This window comes from Podarcis bocagei (assembly GCF_964188305.1).
Source record: "Podarcis bocagei genome assembly, chromosome: 5".
In the NCBI taxonomy this organism is placed as follows: Eukaryota; Metazoa; Chordata; class Lepidosauria; order Squamata; family Lacertidae; genus Podarcis; species Podarcis bocagei.
The window spans coordinates 41,490,127-41,515,546 of record NC_138129.1 but is presented as its reverse complement, the minus strand read 5'-3'; the positions used below and the strand labels follow the sequence as shown (position 1 = coordinate 41,515,546).

The following is a 25,420-nucleotide window of genomic DNA, read 5'->3' as shown; positions in this document are numbered from 1 at the left end:
CAGCAGGAGGCCCCATTAGCTAAAGTAGTGCTTCAAGTTAAGAACAGACCTCCGGAATGAATTAACCCATGGTACCACTGTACTAAATTCGTTCTGGAGGTCCATTCTTAACCTGAAACTGTTCTTAACCTGAAGCACCACTTTAGCTCATGGGGCCTCCTGTTGCCACTGCGCTGCCAGAGCACGATTTCTGTTCTCATCCTGAAGCAAAGTTCTTAACCCAAGGTATTATTTCTGGGTTAGTGGAGTCTATAACCTGAAGCGTATGTAACCTGAAGTGTATGTAACCCGAGGTACCACTGTATATGAATCATGGCTAAGATGATCACAAGAGCAAGGATCCAGAGAGTGATCTGAGATGCACCCAAGATCTAGCACATAACCATATATATTTTAATACTAACCCCCAATTCTGAGCATCATCTCATGTCATAGCACAAACTGCTTTTGAAAATTCCCCTAATTTCCAAAGGCACACACATAATGCAAAGACTCATTGGGTGAACACAGAATTAGAAGCCTTATAGGTGTCTAGGTCCTGGTGACTACTTTAAAACTAATAAGAGGTGTACCTCACATTGTATTTCTGATATAATTTTATGTCAATATCAGAAGGGGACAATATAATGACTGCTGCTTAGACATAGAATAGATTACATAATGCAAGCTTTGAAAAATTCTCTGTTAACTATATGCAACCTCAATTGAAAAGGCAGTCAATCAATTTCTCTCAAGTCTTCGGGATTTGCCCCATGGCTGAGCAAGGAATATTCATTTTCAACTGGGACCTCAACTAAAACAGAGAGAGAGAGAAATTAAGTTATATCATAGAAACTAAATTATTTGGAACTACTTTTATGTCCTTGTCTCTAAAGTACTTGAACATGGTCCAAAACAGGATGGCTTGACAACCACCAACTCTGCAAAGATTTTTTTTAAAAAAACCACCTCAGCCTCATTTTTGCTATTTTATTCAGTAGTTTCCATGTGATCAATATACCCTGACTCCAGGTTTCAACATTCTACAGCCACGAGAAACTTTAATACCATTTGAGCATTAATGGTATCCTATCATAACAACCTCTTGCAAAGCAGTAGCTTTAAATTAATGTAAGGCACCAAAGAACTGTACTATATCAGTCGGTTCAACATAATAAAGCTTGCTGTTCATGGCTTTTTCTTTTTAAAAAAATTACTCATCCAGTAATTATATTAGAACCTCCTTATTACAAAAGATATTGAAAATGAGGGCAAAAGGGTTTAAACAGATGGGAGACATGCAACAGAACTATGAAACTGTGATTTTGCAAGGTTCTAAATCCCATGGGGAATTCCATGCATAGAGGAGGGAAGACTCTCTGCTTCAAACCTTCACCCTCAGACTCAATAAATAAAACACAATAAAAGAGATGTGCTGAAGGGGGTGTTCCATCACTGCCCCTCACATATTTATTTGCATGCAGAAACAATGAGAGAGAGAGAGAAGCCCATTGCACACAATTGTGTAATGGATTGTGGCCAACATTTTGGGAAGGAGGTTAATATTATTGATATTCATCTAACAAAGGAAAGTTAAGTCACAGAAGCAGAAAGAACACATACCTTTTTCAGAGTCTAGGGCAGATTCTTGTTCGTCCGCTGAGCCTATTTGCTCTTCCATGGGTCCTTCTCCTGAACAATGTCGGCCAGCCAGTGCTATTGCTCCTTCGGGGTTTCTTGCAGGAACGTCATTTGAAGCTTTTGGTAAAAACCCAACAGATAATTACATTTTCATCCATTGACTACTGGGGTAACTTCTGTGGCTAAGAAGACATACCACGAGTCTCAAAATAAATTGGTGTTTCGATATGTTGTGCAGGTTTACTAGATTTGGCAGTGAGAGTTGTCCCAGAGAAGCCAGTGAGCAAAATAATATTCATGTGCAAATAGTTTGTGCTTTGAACACCCATCCTGTCCTGGCAAATGTCACACCACCACCACTGATGGTACTCTGGGTCCATCACATAACCACTACTGCTTCTGACATTTAACAATGAAACAAACTGAGATTGGCTCTCTGCCTCTCTATTGAGGCAAAAATCATGGACAACTTAGGCCCTCACCAGATAAGTCACACTACTTACTGAAGATAGGAGACCTAAGAAACCAGGAGTGGTGGGTGCTCTGCCTTTTCTGAATAGGATCACATTCCCTGTAAGAACCAGGTACACAAGATTTGGGGCAGAGGAGCATTCTTGAAGCCAGTACTGCTCCTTGATAACTAGATAATTCCTTTTTTCCCCAGTTTCTATTGATTTGCCAGCTGCACCCTCTTCTGGAAAAGGGAGAGATTGCACCTATCATAGATGCCATGGTGGTAACTTCTAGATTAGACTACTGCAAGGTTTGGAAAATTCAGCAGGTCCAATATACAGCTGCACATATTGTGCCAGTATTGAGAGAACTGCCTGCCCATTGGTTTCTGAGCTAAAGTCAAGGTACTGTTGTTAAAGCTCCACATGGCTTGGGACCAGGATACCTTAGAGAATGAATTCTCCCGTGGCAATGTCCTCAGGAACTGAGGGCATTTTGCTGAGAGCTTCCTCCAGGTGCTTGTCCTGGCTGAGAGAAGAAGTGTGACCTTTTTGGTAGTGGCAACCCAGCTTTAAAACACTGTCACTTATAAGGCTACTGTAGCTCTTTCACCTCATTTTTCTAAGGTTAAAGTCTTATGCTGCCAGGCCTTCAAGAAACATGTTCTTGCCCTTCTGCTGTTTCCTTATATACCTTGTAGGAATTATGTTTTTAGCACTTAGGTTGCAATCTTATACCTGCTTACCTGGGATTAAGCCTCATTGAGCTCAGTAGGGCTTACTTCTAAGGAAAGAATAGGCTCTTACAGTACTGTTGGTGATTCAAGTGCATTGATATAATGGCTACATGGACAAATGCTCCAGCTTAAATCAGACGAACTTTGGACCAGCAAGATCTAGCCAACCTGCATCCATTGTGAATGAAAACTGAACATGACGCCAGCAAGGGCTGTCTTGTGCCATATTTTGCTGCCCCAACAAGAACCAAATGCACAAAAGCACGAAGAGAATAGACGGCTTTGCTTACCATCCTTCTTTCGCTTCCTTATCTTAAGAAATACAATGATAACAGCTGCAGCCAGAACAAGAAATCCAAGCAAAATTGGTATCACAATTGGAAGTAGATTTAGTTCAGTTTCAGAAAATCTAAAAATAGACATAGTACAAAAAAGACCTTTTGGTTTTGGTTTGGTTTTGGTTTTGGTTTTTTTGCTTGTCATCATGTGTAAACCTTTACTTCCCCAGTGGCTGGTGAATGTCTGTTACACATCTGTCTCTTTTGGTGCCAGTGCAGGGATCAGGAGCAGCTCATACAAGTTAGCAGCCCAAACATTAGACCACGAAGTTGCCATCATGAGTCAGATGGAAGACAGGAGCCAAAATCTCAAGTAACAGACCAAGAGGATGTCAACAGGGAAACAGGAATGGCTCAGGAAGCAATTGTGAGAGAGAAGTAGAGGGCCTAAATAGCAATGGCATTCATCTTTTGTACAGGGTGGGGTGGATATTTATTTTACTTTTTCTCCTTATGGTCCAAGCAAAATTATTTTATTGTAAGCATCACAATGAAAAAGATATCAATATCATTTATAAAAAGTGCAGAGTTGATTGGGGTGAAACCTTGGTGCTGGGAGTGCCAGTTTCTTCATCACTCCAATGGTTCTGCTGCCCGCCTGGAAGGTAAGGCAGGCAGACTGTAAAGGAGAGGGTGGGGCAACACTGTGGTGAAGATGGAAACCCCCCAAGCCAGATGATAAATTGGTAAATGGTGGCATATCAATAGCAGGTCCCAAGGTAAGGGAAATTGTGAAGAAAAAGCAGGAAATAGTAAGGACAAGAGGCAGAGGAGGAGAAGTTGAGCAGCCCAGGATAAAAGGGAGACAAGAAGATAGGGGAGATTGAATAAGTAGAGGAGAGAGGAAGTAAAGGCAGATCAGAAGGTGGTAGAAGCTGGCAAGCAATGCCTCAAAGGAGCATCACCCAGTGGGATCAAAAGGAGTTCAGGAGTTCACCTTGGTGAGAGAAAGGTGGTGGGGTCCACAGACAGGGCCCTTACACTACAGGTGCCTTAAGCATTACTAGCTAGTTAAAATACTTGGTTAAAAGCATTCTGAGGGCATCTCATGATAACAAGAGTCCCAAACATAGCATGAGTGCGGGGCTCACCAGGTTATTTCTGGAGAGAAGGAGTGCTTTTTTATTTAAAAAAAATATTTAGGGGTTATCTCATTTTCCTTCTCATATTGAAATACCGTATTTTGCGCCCCATAGGACGCTCCGGCCCATAGGACGCACCTAGTTTTTTGGGGGGAAATAAAGAAAAAAAATTATTTCCCCCCCAGGTGCGGGGCTGGAAGAACCAGGTCGGGGAACAGTGGGAAGGCACGCTCTGCCTCCCCGCTGTCCCCCGAGCTTGTGGGGCTGGCGATGGCCGCGCAGAGCTGCGCTGATCCCGGGACTGCAGGCAGCTCTGCGCCGCCATCCGGAGTGGGGCGGGACTTAGCGCCCCGCTCCCGATGGCCACGCAGAGTTGTGCTGAGCCGGGGACTGCAGGCAGCTCTGCGCAACCCTCGGAGCCGGTCTCCCGAGGGTTGCGCAGAGCTTCCTGAAGCCTGGAGAGCGAGAGGGGTCGGTGCGCACCGACCCCTCTCGCTCTCCAGGCTTCAGCGAAAGCCTGCATTCGCCCCATAGGACGCACCCTGATTTCCCCTTCATTTTTGGAGGGGGAAAAGTGCGTCATATAGGGCGAAAAATACGGTACTGCCCCTCAATGAGACCAAATTTAGATTCACAAAATGTTTAGGGGTATGCATACCCCTGCATCCCCCCAGGAAAAAAGCACTGGAGATAAGAGATAGTCTGGTGTTCTAAAGATCCTTGTTACCTTTAGGACTTGGGGCAAAAGAGTTCAAAATTACCGCCTGACACTAGTACGAAAAGGGTGTTGGAGATAATCCAACAGTTTGGCCAGGTAGCTGGATTTAAACTGAACAAACAAAAAACTAAAGTCTTAGAAAAAAATCTAACAGCCACGGAGAAGGAGAAATTTCAAGAAGAGACAGGATTGACACTGGTTAAGAAGGTGAAATACCTAGGGGTTTATTTGACATCAAAAAATCTGAATTTGTATAAGGACAACTATGAAAAATGCTGGTCAGAAATTAAAAAAGATCTAGAAATATGGTCAAATTTGAAATTGTCAATGTTAGGCCGAATTGCAGTGATTAAGATGAATGTATTGCCTAGAATGTTATTTCTGTTTCAAGCCTTGCAGATTCTTGACAAGATGGATTGTTTCAAGAGGTGGCAGAAAGATATTTCGAAATTTGTCTGGCAGGGCAAAAAGCCCAGAATTAAATTTAAAATACTGACAGATGCTAAAGAAAGAGGGGGATTTGCCCTGCCGGACTTAAAATTGTACTATGAAGCAGCAGCGTTTTGCTGGCTGAAAGAGTGGATGCTCCTCGAGAACACAGACATTTTGGATTTGGAAGGTTTCAATAATGCATTTGGTTGGCATGCATATTTATGGTACGATAAAATCAAGCTGCATAGGGCCTTTAAAAACCATATTGTCAGAAAAGCATTGTTTAATGTTTGGATAAGATATAAAGATCTGTTGGAAAACAAAACCCCTAGATGGGTGTCTCCCGTGGAGGCTAAGGCAGTGAAGAAACTCAATATGGAGGTCGGATGGCCGAAGTATTGGGAAATTTTGGAACAGGAGGGAGATAAATTGAAATTACAAAGTCATGAGAAAATGAAACATAAAGTACAAAATTGGTTTCAATATCATCAAATAATGGAGTTTTTTAAACAGGATAGGAAAATTGGCTTTCAGGTGGAAAAATCAAAATTAGAGACTGAATTGTTAGAACCCAATACTAAGAATTTATCAAGAATGTATAACTTGCTGCTGAAATGGAATACACAAGATGAAACAGTTAAATCGGCTATGATTAAGTGGGCACAGGACATTGGTCATAACATTATGTTTGCTGACTGGGAGTGGTTGTGGAACACCGGTATTAAATTTACGGCATGTAATGCCTTAAAGGAAAACATTATGAAAATGACTTACAGGTGGTACATGACCCCAGTCAAGCTAGCAAAGATCTATCATTTGCCTGATAACAAGTGTTGGAAATGTAAAGAGACTGAAGGTACTTTTTATCACCTCTGGTGGACATGCCCGAAGATTAAGGCTTTCTGGGAAATGATATATAATGAAATGAAAAAGGTACTTAAATGTACTTTCCTTAAAAAACCAGAGGCCTTCCTCTTGGGCATTGTCGGCCAATTGGTGTCAAAGAGGGATAGAACTTTTTTTATGTATGCTACAACAGCAGCAAGAATACTTATCGCAAAGTATTGGAAGACACAAGATCTACCCACTCTGGAAGAATGGCAGATGAAAGTGATGGACTATATGACATTGGCTGAGATGACTGGCAGAATCCGTGATCAGGGAAAAGAGACGGCGGAAGAAGAATGGAAGAAATTTAAAACTTATCTTAAGGACTACTACAAACTTGAGGAATGCTAGAATGTCGAGGTTCTCAAAAAAAAAAAGGGTTACAGTGATATAAGATTAGATTAAAGAAAAGACTAAGACGATAGAGGTTGGAAAGAAAGATTTAGAAGTTGCTAAAAAAGTATGGACAATGGGATGCAGAAAGGGGGGGTATGGGGAAGTCCTGGAAAAGAGGTTTATGAAAAAATGTTATGAAATTATACGTGTTTGTATGTCTTTTTATGTGTTTGTTTGTCTTCAAAAAATTTTGTAAAACCAATAAAAAAATTCTATAAAAAAAAAGAGTTCAAAATTACACTTGTGTTGTGGTGGGAATTGGCATGTTTTGCCCTTTACAATAGAGCCACAGTCACCCTTAGCTAACCCTTCAGAGACTTCAATCTAGCAGAGGGTGGGGCAAAAAGTGGGTACAACCACCAATCACACACACACGCAGAGAGAGAGGGGGGGGAGAGAGAGAGAGAGAGAGACGCACAGGACACACAAACATTTACGGTACCACTCCCTCCCCACCCTTTTGATGATTGCTCTGATTTCTCCCCTGTCTACAAAATTGCACCCTCCCCACCCATCAGTTCATCAATTGTCTCTAATTTTTCTATAGACTTGCATTTTGTTTGTTTTTTGTTTGAAGTAACATTTGCAGCAGTGTAATAAGTCTTAACACCAGTGAAAGGAGTGCGATCTACTGGCTCATCCTTATTTCTTGCAACACATAATTCTTTTTCAACGTTTCCTTTCTAAGCATTCAACTGGCTATTCTGGGAAACTGCAGTTCATATATTAAGTGTGCAGAACACTAGCAGCTCTCCCCCATTTACACATGCTAGTATTTTAACTGGAAGATTCAGCACGTTAGTTTGGATCAGTTTCTCATTCTTTCCGTGGCATCAGCTGCTAAACTACCCTCTGGAAGTGCTGGCGCCTATTTTTCAGACTGGTTGGATGACATTTTTTAAAACTTAAATTTTAGGGATATGGCTGGAGCATGAGAATGTGCTTAAACTAGACAAGACATCTTCTAACTTTACCTTTGCTTGTAAACTTCATTTGTAGCTGTCACATAACTTTGGGGGTATGTCCAGATTGTTTGTGGCTCATATGTGGTTGCCGTATCATTTACGATATTGAAGAAAACCAATTCTGTTAGGAGGAAAAAGATTCTGTAATTGAGGATCATTGAAAATCAAGATGCTCTTGAATGTTCCTACACCAGGGGTGGCCAACTTGTAGCCCCACAGATGTTGCTGAACCACAACTCCCATCCACTGGCCCCGTCATTGATCATGTTGAGTGGGGATTATGGGAACTGTATTTCAGTGCTATTAACTGGAATTCAGAAGGAGTTGTCAGAAGAACGATGGCCAAGGCTTTGTTGGATGAAGCTGAAAGAGGCTGCAGCATGGCAATGTAGGAACCGGGTCCTTCTCACCTTTACCTTTTGACTCCAGGAGGCAGTCAAGTAAGTGGAGGCTCTGCAACCAGTACCATGGAAGATGCTTCACAGTTGTACATGGCTAGTTGGCCCTTCTGATGCCAGCAGCATCAGTTCCAGAGATGCTATCAACTCAGCAACTGTACAGTTGTATGGGGCGGCAGCACTGTCCTATTCCACCTAGCATTGGCCAGAAAGAGGGATATCCACCACTTTTATCATGATGCAACAGTTGCCAGTGTTTCACTTCATCAGGGCCAGCTTTACTAGGCAGAGTGAGACAGCTGCCTCAGGCAGCAGGTGCTAGGGGGCAGCAGCAACCCACTAGTGTTTCTCCTGAACACTATTGGCTGTACCCTTCTGGTTGTGTGTGTCCTATCCTGCACCCCTATGATCAACCTAATCCTCTCGGAAGCACTGAGTGATGTTCTGCAGTTGACAGAATTGAAATAACATCCAACTGCAGGCCAAGTTGCCTTCTGTGCATCAAAAGGTGAAGGAACCATCTTGTCTTTTGTCCCATGTGGCAAAATGTATTGGGCCAGACCTGCACATAGCAACCTATCTCACCACCTGGAATCCACTTAGAATTGAGCTTTATGCTATAGTGGGACCCCAGATTGGATGTCTGCATGTGATTCACTGTGCAGGCATAAAGGGCAATGCTACAAAAAGTACTCCTAGGGTGAAGTAATACTGCCTTATTAAGATAGTAATATATGTTTGAGCTATACCACTTCAGACTACAGGGAATGTGGGGAATCTCACCTGATCACACATTGTGTATCGATCTGCCTATCTATCTATAATCTCCTTTCCAATTTTGCCACCCCATCCCGCCGCTGCCCTGCCACCAAAGGCACCTGCAACCACCAAATCCTCTCTTACCTGGGTTGCGTGGCAGCGCCTGTGAAGTGGCGGTGGCAGCGGGTTCCAGAAAGATCTCATGAGGTGGCAGGGTGGATGTGGGGGTGCCGCCACTTAGAGTTCCACCACCCAAGACAGTTTCCTCAGTCTGCCACATGGGTGGGACAGCCCAGCCTTCCACATTAAAAAGGGAGGTCATGGAGAAAGTTATAGCCTTCCTTCCTTCCTAAAATCTAGTCGCCCATGCACAGGGAATCATTTGTACATTCATTTTTAAAATGCACCACCTCCCCACTGTCCCCCGCCCAACACACATGCACCCTACCTAAGAGCCAACTCTTCGCCTGGCACTTTCATTATACACCTTTAGGCACCAGGCAAAAATGTTCCTTTTTAACTTGGCTGATTTGATTGACATCCTATGCCCTTTTAAAATGTGGGGGTTTGGGGGAGGGGTGTTATTGGGCTATTGTTTTTATTTCAATTATGTATTTTGTGGTTTCATATTTTGATTTTATTCTGTGAACCACTCTGAGACCTCCGGATATAGGGCGTTATATAAATTCAATAAATAATAATAACTCCTAGGGGCCAAGTTCCCTTCGCCCCTCCTCCCCAATAAAATATTCATCATTCAAAGTAGAGCAGCCCAGGATAAAAGGTGATAAAGTGGTGTGCAAGCACTGCATCTTGTGATCTATTATATGGGGTGGGGCTTACTTTCCCTCCCCTCCCCCCATATTATATTCAAGTGCACCTCTGCACACCTGCCAGGAACCACGTGCTATCATACATGCCTCATGTTCCCATAGAACCCTGATTGAGAAAGCAGAGCACAGGTATCATGGCAGCAGCTCACCGGAGGGATTTAGAACAACTTCTCTTAGAAAGGGCCCTGCCTGCTCTAACAGATTTAGCCACACACAGAAAGGCAAGGGATTTTATTCAGTAGAGTAGCAGCCTCTTTCAACTGAGAGCCCCCCGTGGTGGGTTTACATGAAAAGAGGATATGCTCAGGCAAGGTCTGTGACTCCTCAACTTCCTCTGGGTATATCCACACTGCTCAGGGCAGGAACATTACCAACAGTCAGACACATGGAAGTGGTTTCAAGCCTATAGGATTAGAGCAGTCTTAAACAGTAGGTCTTGGACCACTTTTAGTGCTGCAACCTGCTCAGTGCCTCCTTGCTTGCCTGCCCCACCCCCTAGCTTTTCGGCTGCACAGATGCTGTGGGACGTCTTACCATGAGAGAAGGTTGTGAAAAAGAATTTAGCAATTTCCAAAAATGTATTGGGTACCAGCAGAAAGAGATGTCTCCATATAAGGTCATGTAGAATACGTCAATTGAAGCTAGACTTCACTTAATAAACTGTGATTAATATGTGATTCCCTATACAGTGGAAGTGTCTAGACTTGACGAGTTTATCAGATGAGCTGCTAAGATAAGGAAAAGCTAAATGTTTTGGCAAGGAATGTTCTTTTGCATTTTACAACCCCTTTAGGCAGGTGGTTTCCAGAAGCACTGTAATTTTGTAATTGCTTTTAAAGAAATGCTTTTAGAAACAATAATACTTGAGGAAACATTTTTGCAAAACTGTGTGTCTAGTTCTGCCAGCACACTCTTTCGTGGGCAGCTTGGTTTTATAGAAGACTTTTAGTGTCACTAATTGGACCAGAAAAGTGACAGCAGAAACAAGCCCTCAGCCAGCCTGGCTTAGAAGTGGAGGTGGAAGGAAAGCAAATTTGAAAAATGAACTTCCTACTGCTTTGGGTTGGGGCTAGCAAGGAGAGGAGCAAGGCATTCTGCATCCCCCCAAACCAATCCCATGCCCAAGGGTCATTGAAGCTCTGAAGAGGATTATCTCCCATATTTGCAGAGGGAGTATATGCATACCCACCAGCAGCTCATAGGGCCATTATTACATTTGTGATTTTGTCATTTTACTTCTCTGCTTACCTTCTGTGACCTCCAGTTGTATGATGTTTGAGCTTGTATTGTCATCAGACGTTCCTGTTCCACATTTATACATTCCTGAATCTTCTTTTCTCAGTTTGTTTATGAAGACTTTGAAAGTTTCTGAGCTATTTCCAGCAGTAAAAACAATTCTTCCTTCTTGCTGTTTTCCCTTATTCATGCTAGTATCTGCTATGAGAGAACAGCCAGATCTCCTCATCTTACAAAAGGATCTCCTCATGCTTGATTTGGCAGTTTCCACTGGGCATTGGATCATCACTGACCCTCTCACTTTACCCCAAAGTATTTCAGGTGATTTTGGCATATTTGGACCTGTTTGGAGAAAATAAATCAAAGCATTTATTACTATCTCCCCCCCCCCGCCAGTCTTAAACAATTTTTCAAAGAATCATTACTACCTACTACAGCCAATAGTGCATGTATATGAAAATATAAAAAGGTGTTTTACTAGAGAAAGAGAAGAAATCAAGGGCACCTCTACCAATATCAATGATATTGGCACATCATTGGTACAATCAGCAGGAGAGGCCCGGTTGGTGGTGTTTCTGTTGGGTGATGTACAGTTCACACTGACCCATGATAGGGTCTCCTCAGAGGCTGAGTCCCATTTGCTGAATGCCCTCCCTGGTCAAGCATATCTGTCTCTCTCATTATTAACATTGAGGAAGAATTTAAAAATGTTGCAGTTCACCTTGGCATTTGGTGACTGAAAGACGCTGTTCCTTAAGATCATTAGCTGTGAGGATATGTGCCTGTTTTAAAATGTTTAATTTTTTAAATGTAAATGTATTGTTTTGCTAGTTTGTTGTTTGCCACCCTGGACTCCTTTGTAAGAAAGGACAGGACAGGAATTAAATTATTAATTATAAAACAACAATCAAGCAGGCACAAAATGTAAACAGACTTTCTCATTTAAAACATTTAAGCAACCCAAATACATGCAAAAGCTGGGCTTGTCCTCATCCACCTAGCAATTTATTGAAAGCCTTGCCTCTACATTTTTCAGGTGGGTTATTAGCCCTTTGAACAACTGTAAATGGAAAACTGTATCTATAGATAATGGCTCCACATTAGAGTACAGATATGAGAGAGCTTAAAGAGCCATGATTATTGAAGGTTAATAGAGAAAAGTGAGGCAAAAGCAGAACTGGAAAGTGATTGATCTGAATCCCAGATTTCTGCCAAGAAGTCTTTTGAACTAACTTCTTAGCATAGAATTTTACCCAAATATAGATTTGTTTTGCTTTTTCTAAACCAGGATATCCCTAATAGTACTTTTGGATTTGGTTAGCAACTGCCTTCCAAAGAGTTTTGGAAAAACCTGTTGTGGATACACAAAATACCCATTTAAAAGAAAAACAAAGAAGCAATATTCAGATCCTTCTCCTCCCCCTACCCCCCAAAACCCCATGCACAGCACCAATACACACAGACTAAAACACAGACCAGCAGAGACAAAACACACACCCTACACAGCCAAAAAAAGAAAAAGCAGGCAAAATTATCCCATCAAGGTAACTGAAAAAGCAGACCCCAGAAACAAAACAAATTGTTAAAATAGCCCTTCAGTTTTTGAAAAAAAGTTGTTTGGATTCCAACAGCTTGCTTACTGTTATGTACTGAGTTGAATAGGATCCAAACTGCAGCAGTCTGATTGGTCCTAGAACAATAGGATCCAAATTGCAGCAGTCTGGTTGGTCCTAGAACAATAGGATTCAGAATGCAGCAGTCTGAGTGGTCCAAGAACAATGCAGCAGTATGATTGGTTGGCAGGAACCACCCAATCATGCTCCAGATATAAGTGAATCCACAACCTGATTGGCTTACAGTAGAATTCCAGAATTAACCAATCATGTGCAGCCCATTGTGTAAATAATGTATATAAAGCAGATACTTTGAGGGGAGATTCATTCATTCCTCCTCACCACTATGAGCTGAATAAAGAGCATGAAATCACTTTGCGACTCTGAGTATATTTCACTGGCGACGAAGGTGGGATCCCGCTGAGCTGACTGCCACACACAGCACCGCAGCACCGCCACCTGCCGCGCCGCTGCCTCGCACCGTGTATCCAGGCTTCAGCTCCGGGACACAAGGAACTCAGAATGGCAACCGACAGCAGCTTCTCGCCGTTCAACCCAGCATCTGGAGACTGGGAAGCGTACGCCTCCCGTTTCACCTTCCTCCTAGAAGCCAAAGGGGTCACCGATGAAGAAGACGCCAAGAAGAGGGCAATATTCTTCAGCATCTGCGGAGAGGAGACATTTGAAATCGCCCGGGCTCTCCTTGCACCTGAAGACGTCGCTACTGTTCCATACAAAACAATAATGGAACAGCTGAAGGGGCACTTTTCGCCACAGCCCTCAGTGGTGGCTCGTCGAAATGCCTTCTACGCAAAGCGGCAAGCCCCTGGGGAAACCATAACTGGATTTGTGACCTCTCTCCGCCAAGCTGCCCGGTTCTGCAACTTCTCAGAGCTGGAGAACATGCTTCGTGACCGCCTCGTCGGTGGCCTGAAGGATGAGAAGCTGCAACGACGCCTCTACGCAAAGAAGGACCTAACGTTCCAGGTCGCTCTGGAGGAGGCCCTCGCAACGGAAGCTGCCGAGAGGTCGACGCAAGAGGCACGGCCGAGCCTGCCACCCCAACCGAGGGTCCACCATGAAGACCTCACCGACGACTCAGGATCTGACAGGGAGGAGGTGCACCGAGTACAGCAGCGCACTCAAGCAGCCCACATACCACAGCTGCCTCGACGAGAAGGAGGAAACTGCGCAAGCTGCGGGGAAAGTCACGAGAGGAGGACCTGCCGTTTCCACAACGCAGAGTGCAGGCAGTGCAGAAAATTGGGACATATCGCCCGGGTGTGTCAAGCTCGGCCCACCCGACGCCAGGCATCAGATGACCAATCCAAGAGCCCCAGGTCCCGGGGCCCAACGCACCAAGGCAACTCTACGGAGCTCACGGACTTCCAGGTATACCAGTTGCCCCACCCCAACGTAGAGAAAATTTATGTAGAGGTACAGATAGAGGGGGCCCCATGCCGCATGGAGCTTGACACGGGTTCAACTCTATCCATAATCTCGGCAAGGACCTTAAGGAAACTGTGTCCTACTGGGGGTCCCAAACTCAGGCCGGCCCCATTCACCCTCCGGGACTTCCAGAAACGTAAGGTCCCCACAATGGGGGTGGGGACCTTCAGGGTGCAATACCGAGGGCGGACGCGGCAATTGGACTTGCTCGTGGTCAAGGGCCCCTACATTAGCTTACTGGGATTGGCATGGTTTGGACCACTGGGGCTAGCCATCACCGGGGTGAACCACACTACCTTACAAGTGGACGTGGACGCCATCTGCAAGGAATTTCCAGGGGTTTTCGATGGGAAATTGGGACAGTATACGGGCCCCCCCATTGCTCTACAGCTTGACCCCACAGTACGACCGGTCAGGCTCAAGGCCCGCCGGGTCCCGTTCGCCCTGAAACCCCGTAAAGACGAGGAATTGGACCAGCTCGTGGAGCAAGGAGTGCTGGAGCCGGTGCCTAATGCCCCCTGGGAAACCCCAATCGTCACACCCGTCAAGCCTAATGGTTCGGTCCGCATCTGCGCAGACTACAAATGTACCATAAACAAGGCCCTCACGGCCCACGCATACCCAGTGCCAGTGGTCAGCCATGTCCTTGCCACCCTGGCTGGGTCGAAAATTTTTGGCAAGCTGGACTTGGCCCAAGCATATCAACAGCTGCCAGTAGATGAGGCCACAGCAGAGGCACAGACGATTGTGACGCACAGGGTAAAGCGGCTGCAATTCGGTGTCAGCGTGGCACCAGGCATATTCCAGAATCTAATGGACTCGCTCCTTAAAGGGATTCCTGGCGTCACCCCCTTCTTCGATGATGTGTTGATTGCCGGGCCCACACCAGAAGAGTTTGAGGACCGCCTCCGCACCGTTCTGCACCGTTTCCAGACGGCGGGTCTCAAGGTGAAGCGGGAAAAATGTCTACTAGGAGTGCCTCAGGTGGACTTTCTGGGATTTATGGTGGACGCAGAAGGGGTCCACCCGACTGGGGACAAGGTACGGGCCATCTGTGATGCCCCAGCGCCCAAGAGCAAGACTGAACTTCAGGCCTTCTTGGGACTATTGAACTTTTACCATTCCTTCCTTCCCCACAAGGCGGCGGTAGCAGAGCCCCTACACAGACTCCTGGACAAGCGGGCCCCTTGGGTGTGGGGCCAGCGCCAGGAGGCTGCATTCCAGGCAGTCAAGGACTTGCTTGTCTCAAACTCGGTCTTGGCACACTTCGACGAGAGGCTGCCGGTGGTGCTAGCATGTGACGCCTCGCCCTATGGCATTGGCGCTGTCCTGGGACACCAACTCCCGGATGGAAGAGAGGTACCAGTGGCATACTTTTCCCAGACACTCAACGCAACCGAGTGGAACTACTCGCAAATCGACAAGGAGGGTCTGGCAATCGTGAAGGGAGTAAAAAAATTCCATGATTTCTTGTACGGGCGGCCCTTCACCGTGGTGACTGACCACAAGCCGTTGCTTGGCTTGTTTGCCCCCGAAAAGCAGACCCCCCAAGTGCTGTCTCCTCGCGTCCTCAGGTGGTCAATTTTCCTTGCCAGCTACCAGTATGCACTGATTCACCGCCCAGGGAAGGCGATGAGCCATGCGGACGCCCTCAGCAGGCTACCACTACCGGAAACAGGCCCCGACCCAGCACCTGCACAAGAGGTTATGAGCCTGGAGCTGCTTCCCGACCGCCCCATTCAGGCACAAGAAGTTGCACACCATTCCAAGAAAGATAGGGTCATCTCCCGGGTCTTGGACTGGGTGTGGAGGGGATGGCCCAGCAGCAGCCCTGGGCCAGAATTCGCTGGCTACACAACCCGCAAACATGAACTGTCGGCCCACAAGGGGTGCCTGTTATGGGGAAGCAGGGTCGTTGTTCCCCAGCCCCTCCGCAAAAGGGTCCTCACAGCCCTACACGAGACACACCCAGGGGTAGTAAGAATGAAGGCCCTTGCCAGGAGTTATGTGTGGTGGCCAGGGATCGACGGAGAGATAGAGGCCTGGGTCAAACACTGCCAGGCCTGCCAAGAATCCCGCCCAGATCCCCCAAGGGCCCCAGTCCAGTCCTGGGAGTCCGCCCGAGCACCATGGTCACGCCTGCATGTGGACTTCGCTGGCCCCTTTCAGGGGAAAACATTCTTCATAGTGGTGGACTCCTACACCAAATGGCTGGAAGTCGCACTGGTACCGTCCACTTCCATGTCCGCAGCCATCCGGGTACTACGCAGGTTGTTTGCAACCCACGGGCTCCCTGACACTCTCGTCTCAGACAACGGGACTGCATTTACGTCAGGAGAATTCCAAACCTTCACAGCGCAGAACGCCATCCGCCACTTCCGTTCGGCGCCATTCCACCCTGCCACCAATGGCCAAGCAGAACGCATGGTGCGGACCACCAAGGACACCCTTCGCCGCATGACGCAAGGGGATTGGGAGTACCGCCTTGCCACATTCCTCCTAGCACAGCACAGCACCCCCAGCTCAACGACTGGCCGGAGCCCCGCTGAACTACTAATGGGTCGGCGCCTTGCAATCAGACTGGACCGCCTTCACCCCGATAGAGCTCAGGATGAGGTAGTGGTGGGGGAAGGCAGGAACCCCCGGACCTTCGAGGCCCAGGACCCAGTGTACGCAAAGAATTTTGGGGCAGGCCCGGCATGGGTACCCGCCACAGTCACCAGGGTCACTGGCCCCGTGTCGTACGAGGTGCTAACGGATGGGGGGCAATGCTGGCGCCGCCACTGCGACCAGATACGGCGACGATTCCCAGGAGAAAACCAGGAGGAGGAAATGTCAGAGGAGTCCCAAGGGAACAGAGGGGCAGTGAGGCCCATAGACCAGGAGGGGCCAGCAGGAGAAGCAGAATCAGTAAATACAGAGAGGACCCGTGAGGCCGAAAGGACACCGGAACCAGAACCACGACTGAGCGAGCCGGTTGCGCCAGACCAAACAGGCCCATCACAGCCAGCATCCTTGGAACACGAGCCAGAACCTGAACCCCGGACCAGGGAACACCACAGGCCGCAACGCACACGTAGGCCGCCGGCGTACCTCGAGGACTATGAATGCGACCTCCCGGGCAGGACTGGAACTTAGAGGGGAGGGGTGTTATGTACTGAGTTGAATAGGATCCAAACTGCAGCAGTCTGATTGGTCTTAGAACAATAGGATCCAAATTGCAGCAGTCTGGTTGGTCCTAGAACAATAGGATTCAGAATGCAGCAGTCTGAGTGGTCCAAGAACAATGCAGCAGTATGATTGGTTGGCAGGAACCACCCAATCATGCTCCAGATATAAGTGAATCCACAACCTGATTGGCTTACAGTAGAATTCCAGAATTAACCAATCATGTGCAGCCCATTGTGTAAATAATGTATATAAAGCAGATACTTTGAGGGGAGATTCATTCATTCCTCCTCACCACTATGAGCTGAATAAAGAGCATGAAATCACTTTGCGACTCTGAGTATATTTCACTTACCTTCCCAAATGGTTAGATTCACTCCAGCATAAAAACCATAAGCATTTTTGTTGCCAATGCCACATCTGTAATTACTGGAGTCTGTCTTCACCAGCTGTGTCATTGTCACTTGCAAAATCCCACTCTGAGGGCTATCATGCATTGACACTCTTCCTTCATAGTCTTTGTGAATGAAATCGTTAGTTGAAATGATAGTCTGGCAAGAGTGACGGTTGGTTGACTCCTTGCACCAGTATTTTCTGCCATGTCTATTGGCTGATGTGGTTTCATAGTAGCACTTGATTGTCACTGATCTTCCAGCATGGCTTATCAGCAGCCTTGGAGCATATAATGTTCCTGAAACTGTTTTAAATAAGAGTACAAAAGCTATCAACACATTATTCAAGCAATAAGACAATTTATATAGGGTCATGGAGCGATTCAAGCCCCCTTTGAACCAGGCTGGGAGTGATTTGAATGGATTGGGAAGAGATGTCGCTCCATGTGAGAAGCAGTTCCCATTGATCCTGCTGACCCTATTAAGGATCGATGGGAATTGTATCTCGCATGTATCATTGCAAGCAGTATGCTGCTACAGCCCTGAGGGTCAAATTTGCCACTGCTACCAGGTATATTTTTAGAATGGGTGGGACACAATGGGGAAGAGCTCAGGACTGCAATGAATGGTATGATTGCTTATTAAAGTGTAATTTAATTCACACTTCATTCACTATCTGAACAAGGAATTAGTATCCCAACAAAGCTTTGGTAATGTTTATATTTTGCTAATTGGTTAATCATTTGAAGCATTGACGGTTCCCAGTAAGGAACATACTCTTACACAATCCTCTGAACAGTGATAACTCCAAGGGTATAGCATGTATCCAAGTTGCAGTTGGGTTACTGGAGACTTACTATGTTTTGTGACACATGGTTTATTTACACGTATATACAGGTAGCGCATGGTACTGCACAGCTCCCAAGACATCCTCCAACTCCAACCTTTTCCTCAGACAGTCTTAGTACGACCCCAACTTCAGGTTCAGGCCACACAGACACAGTTGGACGACATCATCCCCAGAGAAGGGGTGGGGGAGAAAGCTAAGCCCTGTATACCAAATGGCCCCTGACCCTTGCAGTGCACAACAGAGGACACCAATAAGGATGAGATTCAAGTGAATAACTGTTGGGAACCTCCCAGTCAGAGGATACAGCCCTGCAACCATGCTTGGACTCACCCTTGGAGGTTTTCCCCAGCATGTAGGAGTCAAATACTGTAAAATCAGGTGAAAGTCCATCAAAAACTTAGCCAGTTCCTCCAGGAAAGTAGAGCCAACCACCCTACAAACTTTTCCATTCTACATAAAGCTTCAGCAGGGTTTTGTAGCATCAGTTCATTTGGAGCTATCCAAGGTCCTGTTTTTCTCTGCTCTCTGTATAGAATAACCTTAATCTGATTTGCCAGCTGTGATTTGACTTTCTCTACCTTGGCTAGCCTTGATTTGACTGTACTGGACACTACCTGTGTCCTGTTATCTTCAAGTGGCTATGGAACAAAATATTATTTTTTTCAGAAGGGACTCAGTTCCTATCTGAAGAAGTGTGCATGCACATGAAAGTTTATACCAAGAACAAACTTAGTTGGTCTCTAAGGTGCTACTGGACAATATATATTCCTATGTTGACAAATTGCTTATACTTAACCAACTACTGAACAAAGCTAGACCTGTTTGGCAGCCTTGAGCACTGAAGCAGTCCTTCTACAGACCAGAACTGAACTGTATTACTGTAGAGTCAATGAACCAGAGATGACCTTGAGGCTTTCTAGCTCAAATCCTAATCCCATTCCAATATATTTTGAAAGATCCTGCTTTGTCTGGATCTTCTCTAATGTAAAAATAGTTTCCTAGAAAAAGTCTAACAGATTTATCTGTGAAAGTCAAAGTAAAGCTCAAATATTTCATAGTATACCTGAAGGAGCATCTCCACTCCTATTTCTCAGCCAGGACACTGAGGTCCTCCTCTGAACATCTTCTGCTAGTACCCTCACTACAAGAAGCAAAGTTACAGGGAACCAAGCAGAGGGTCTTCTCAGTAGTGGCACCCTCCCTGTGGAATGTCCTCCCTTCAGATGTCAAGGAAATAAACAGCTTTCTGACTTTTAGAAGACATTTAAAGATGTCCCTATTTAGGGAAGTTTTTAATGTTTTTATTATGTTTTTAGATATGTTGTAAGCCCCCCAGAGTGGCTGGGGAAACCTCCTATGTAAATCAGGGGCATCTGCAGCAAATTTATTTAATCCTTTCCTCAGACTATGGAAAAGAGACTTAAATATGAACTTTAATATTATTAAGTGTACAGAAAGTTTCCAAGTTACCATTAGAGTAACTCTGGTTGTTGTTATTTTTGTTGTTGTGTTTGCATTTTTTGATTTTATAAATTTAAAGCCAAAGTATATCTTAAGCATATATGAAACTGGCTGCAAAGAGAGTGAAAGAGGGGAGAAATGACAATTTACTAGTTATATTGGACTAAAGATTTGTTCTTGAAGGAGCAAGCAGAAAACACAGAATTGCCAAAGATAGACCAGAAGGAGGATAGTTGTTATGAACCCCAATTCTTTCACAACCCTGACACAAACTTATCAAACTTATTGAAGATGACACAACTTTTGTCTACTCACCGTGTATGAGAATGAGGAAAAAAATAAAGGTATTCATCATTGTGCTTGATTTCAGATTTATTCAAAATCAAACATCTAAACTGGATGCAAGGAGTAGGACAGGCTCTGAATACAAAACCTGGCAGAAATATGAAGGGTTTTTAAAAAAATCATTACATTTATTAAAGATATTGAAGTGTAAAAGATATATATATATATATATATATATATATATATATATATATATATACACACACACACACACACACACACACACACACACAATTATATAGTCCAAGAAGGCCGATCATCTGTGAAATATATCTAGCATTCATAATTGCTGTTACAGGTGAAAAAAATTAAATGTTTTCTGCAGAATAAAGCAGCCCCCCTAAAGTGTTTTCTCCCCCAAAGCCTGCTGACAACTCCCTTTCCCTTTCCCTATTTTGCTTCTTTCTGGAATTTCTGGGTAAATTTGTCAGCAGCAGTGACTCTGAATAAAGATAATGTTCATGTGTGTGGCTGCAAGCTCTGGACAGTTGGAGAACTTCCTCATGCATGTTAAAATCCCCTTTTTAGTTTGTTTGTGTGTTTCATTTTAAGAAGTTGCTGCTTCAAGTGTCTTCACTTGAAGACAGTAGAATTTGTACATTTCACAAGCACACACATCCATGCCCATGATGAAGAAGATAGATGAGGTTGTCAGCTTACTTGCTTCTGCAAAGGACGTATTGGATAAAATAGGACCAAAAAGGAAATAAGCAGTTAGTTCTAACAGTGCATTGTGTCCCCCAAGCTAGGGTCAGAGAATTTAACCAGATCAGCACTGTGTTACCCCAAAATTCAATGGTTAAGTATGACTTCAAAACCAAATGGAGTCGCACAGCTCCTTGCGCAGCTTCCTTTCTGGGGCCCAAACTAAACTTGTTTGTTCACATTTTTGCCCCATGAATGTATACATGGATGCATAACATATGGTACCACAAAATAAGTTTTGTGGTAATTTAAAGACTATCAGTTTCATCATGGCATTAGCTTTTATGGACTACAATAAATATTCTGAGCCTATGGGGTCTTATAACACTCAGCAAAACACAAATAAAAAAAACCATCTTATCAACCTTGATAGATTAAAAAGAAAATACTCTTGAACATTTGCTTAGTTCTTGCCTTGGCTAGTCACCAACTCTCAGCTCAATCTCCCTCACATAAATGTTGTGAAGATACAGAAGGAAGAATAAACTGGCTATACCACAGGCACCAATTTGTTCTTCCTTTAACTAGAATGATGCATCATTGTACTATAAAGAATTATGGGTGGGATTTTTTTTTGGGGGGTGGGCTGCAAATTAGTATAACTCCAAACCTTCAACGAATTTACTCAGGCCTGATTGTTGCATATTTTAGATGCATAAATCACAATCCCACTTTTCAGTTCAGCTTACTCCCAGGTTAGTGTGCACAGGTGATGGCAGCAGGGCAGGGCACTCCTATCTGCAGGAACTGCTTTTCCAACACAAATGTGTTATTTCCTTTCAGAAACTCTGGAGTTTGTGATGGAGCTTCAGTTCCTGCCATTTGCTACCCTCTTCCTTTTCCCCAAGTAAGGCTCCCCACTCCCTTGAAATGGGAGAGGAACAGTTGTGCGCAATTGTGTGCATGGTTCCTAATCCAACACTGAGGACTTCATGTTCAGTCCCAATCTTGACTGCAGACATCCAGCCAAGGCAAACTTCTGACCACACAGATCTGAGCACCTTAATGCAATAGGAGCACAGAACCCTGCTTGTGCCCAAAGCTCTGTCTTGCTGGATCAGGGTAAAACTGGGGCCATATATCCACCCATACTTTCATGGGACCTTTCGTTGCCCACAAAAGTTGGAGGAGAAATATTCACAGGCAGATGTGCCCATTTACTCAGAAATCAGTCTTACCATTCAACAGGCTGGCAACACGGTAAGCATGCTTAGGAATGCAGTTTTGGAAAAAGCTATTATCATTATTTTAAAGTAATATGCATTATCAGCAGGTTTCTAGCATATATCAAATAGTAGCAATTCAAAGTCCTACTTATTCTCAAAAAGATCCTTATATAGTACCCTCCATTCATTCATTAAATGTCACTTTTCCCATTTTTACCATTTGCAAGAATTTATTCAACCAGCCTGTAACTTTCAGTGGAGACAAAAATATCCTGGCAATTAAAACTTCTCATTGTACAGTATGCTATATTGGGAGAACTGGTCAAACCTAGCAAGTTATAAAAGCTGTAATCACAAAGTCAGCATTTAGCATTAGAGAACAAAACACATTAGATCCAATATAAGCAATGGCTACCTTGACAGGTTTGAAAGAATGTCTTTTTACACTGTTAATTTTGAAAAGACAAAATGACTTTTCCTTACCTTATGATGACTATTAAAAGCATGTTGATTTTCCAAACTGCAGGTTTGATAATAGCATCACCTACCTGAAAATTTTGGGTTTTTTGAATAAATATTTAAATACTACACATGAAGCTGCAAGTTGATTTCAGTCCTACCTTTTAAAAATTTCTGTTTCACACTCTGCTATCTTCAATAAGTAGAGTATAAATGAAACAAGCTGTGTGTTAAAAAGAGGAAGCCTCAAGTCTAGTCTAATGCATCGCAGGTCACCGCAGTCAGTAATATAATGAAGTTCTTGATTTAAAAGAAGAGGAAGGATCTATGGTCAGAGTACGAAACAAAAAAATTCCCCTGCTTTCTGGGCACTAGAGAACAGAACTGTGGCTGATTCACATAAGCCAGTCCAGGGAGAGTTTCATTCAGTAAATTAGAAACGGTTCATTACCTTGAACTTGAAGTGAACCCCTAAACCGCAAAAAGGAGGCACTTCAAAATAGGTAGCATAATAATTTGAAGTTCATGTAATTACTTTGTGGGTGATAAGAAAAGGCCTCTCTTTGATCAAACCCTACAGGAGTCAAGAGAGTGCTTAGACATTCACCTGAACATAGGATGTTTGAATGGGAGAGACAAGACATGCATACAGGCCTCACCTTCAATGTCCCCTGTATGCTTTGGCATGATCCGCTCAGTACCCAACCTTCCCATGTTGAGTGGAGAAGATCTGCAGAGGGCTTTTACTCATGTTCTCTCAAACACAATTAGAACCTTCTGCACCTACAGGAGCCCTGATAAAACAATGTTCCTAATGCATCTCTCCAGACTTCTCTTTCTGGCCCTCAGGACCCCTTTCCCCTTGCCACACATCTTATCAAACCTACTCCATAATAATCTCAAACACTTTTACCTGGCAGGAATGTGTGTGTCCTTGGACTGTGACCATGCCTCTTGCTTGCATGGTCAGAGGATGGGGAGATAGTGGGGGGGGGTGGTATGGAACTATCAGGGTTTTGCGCAGCTGCTGTAAAAAGGTAAAAGTCCTGTCTCTTGCTAACCCACTTTTGCTTCTCGCCCTGCTCACTTTCATAGAATTGTACAGCTGGAAGGGACCCTGAGGGTTATTTGCCCGCCTCCAGTCCACAGGGACCTTATCTGTTCTCCAAAAATTCTCAAAGATTGTAGACAGAGGCTCTGAGATTACATGCACAAGTTCCTTCAGTACCCCTAGGCCTCAGGAGAATGTATTTGTGTCAGGAGCTAACTGCACCGAACACATGCTCCTAGGTTCTGTCCTGCAGTCAAATAGTCATGCATGTGACACTAGATAGCCCATACAGTGGTACCTCAGGTTAAGAACTTAATTAGTTCTGGAGCTCTGTTCTTAACCTGAAACTGTTCTTAACCTGAGGTACCACTTTAGCTAATGGGGCCTCCCTCTGCCACCGCGCCACCGCTGCACTATTTCTGTTCTCATCCTGAAGCAAAGTTCTTAGCCCAAGGTACTATTTCTGGGTTAGTGGAGTCTGTAACCTGAATGTGATGGGATGATTAGCTGCTTGTGCGTAAAATCGTGCTCCCTCAGAGTTTGTGCGGCTCCACAAACCTCTGTGTGTGACAGAGCTCCTCAAACATGTCTGCTCTAATCACTCGTAGAGTCTGACAGTGGCTGTCTGCGGAAGCGCTTCCAGCATAGAAGCTCCTTAACGGAAACGCGTCTCCTGGACTCACGACGTGGCAGCTTCCGGCGAAGCATGGGTCTCCCTATGGGAGCTTCTGACACCTCCCCGCTGTTCTCGCTGGACGTGTCCCTCATCCCTCCCTCTTCCCTGCTAGTTCCTGCTTTGGCTGCTGCGTCTCTCTCAGCATTCATGAGATCCTCCTCCAGAGTACCCTCTCTCCCCCTGCTGGTCCCTGCTTTCGCTGCTGACTCCCTCCCAGCCTCTGTGAGTACTTCCACCTCCCCTTCCTCCGATGTCAGTTCCCTGACATCCACCTCCCCTCCAGGGCCCCCTTCCCCCCCACCCATACTCTCTCCTCTGGGCGTTGAGGAGTTAAAACCCCGAAAAGAATCCTCTTCATCTTCAGACGTCTCGAACATTTCTCTCCATCGGTCTTCGTTCCGGCTCGCTGAATCCTCCTCCTCCTCGGAATCAAAGAACCCCTCCAACTCTTCTTCTTCGTCGGTGGTGGCAAAGTATTCCCTCCGGAACCTCGCCACTGGCTGAGGTTTACGTGGGAATCTCTGATGAAAAGTTTCTATTAAAACCTCGTCATCTACCTCCTCTGCCATGACCCAGGTGTTTTCCGACTCCGGCTCCCCTTCCCACATCACCAAATACTCTACTTGATCTCCCTTCCACCTGGAATCGAGAATCTCCGCTACATGGTAGCTGTGTTCCTTCTCCTCCATTGCTGGTCCCCTATTGACCCTCCCTTCTCTGTCCCCTTTATACGGTGACAGCAACGACCTGTGGAAAACTGGGTGCAGCTTCATGTGGTTAGGTAACCGGAGTCTGAAAGCCACTGGATTGACCTGCTGCGTGACTTCAAATGGGCCCAGCCTTTTGGGTCTTAACTTCTTACAACCCCCTTTGAATGGTAACCCTTGGGTTGACAGCCACACCTGGTCCCCCACCCTAAAGCTTTCACCTTCCCTTCTGTTTTTGTCTGCCTGCCTCTTATATTCCTCCTTAGCCCTGTTTAAGTTAAGTTGGAGCTGGCGATGGATCGCTTCCATTTCTTCAACGAACTGTTCTGCAGCTGGAACGCTCCAGTTCTCCCCTTCCCCCCCTGGGAAGGCTCGGGGATGGCACCCATGATTAGCCAAAAAGGGGCTCATCCCCGTGGACACGTTCTCTGCATTGTTGTAGGCAAATTCTGCCAACGCCAGCTTCTCCACCCAATCATTCTCTCTGTCATTCACATAACACCTCAAATATTGCTGGAGGACAC

The 25,420-nt window shown here is 45.1% G+C and overlaps 1 protein-coding gene across 1 annotated transcript in view; it reads right to left on the bottom strand.

Moving 5' to 3' along the window:
* Positions 1-20,205, bottom strand: part of LOC308586679 (polymeric immunoglobulin receptor-like) — a 305,363-nt gene extending 285,158 nt beyond the window's left edge. The window contains exons 1-8 of the mRNA XM_081193553.1: positions 20,103-20,205; positions 17,440-17,781; positions 10,867-11,196; positions 8,930-9,082; positions 7,638-7,749; positions 3,100-3,218; positions 1,603-1,737; positions 170-793 (exon numbers count right to left, since the gene is read on the bottom strand). Coding sequence (XP_081049679.1) covers positions 717-793; positions 1,603-1,737; positions 3,100-3,218; positions 7,638-7,749; positions 8,930-9,082; positions 10,867-11,196; positions 17,440-17,781; positions 20,103-20,142 — 1,308 coding nt within the window. The 5' untranslated portion in view covers positions 20,143-20,205 and the 3' untranslated portion in view covers positions 170-716. The remainder of the gene's footprint in view (positions 1-169; positions 794-1,602; positions 1,738-3,099; positions 3,219-7,637; positions 7,750-8,929; positions 9,083-10,866; positions 11,197-17,439; positions 17,782-20,102) is intronic.
* Between the last annotated feature and the right edge of the window lie 5,215 nt (positions 20,206-25,420).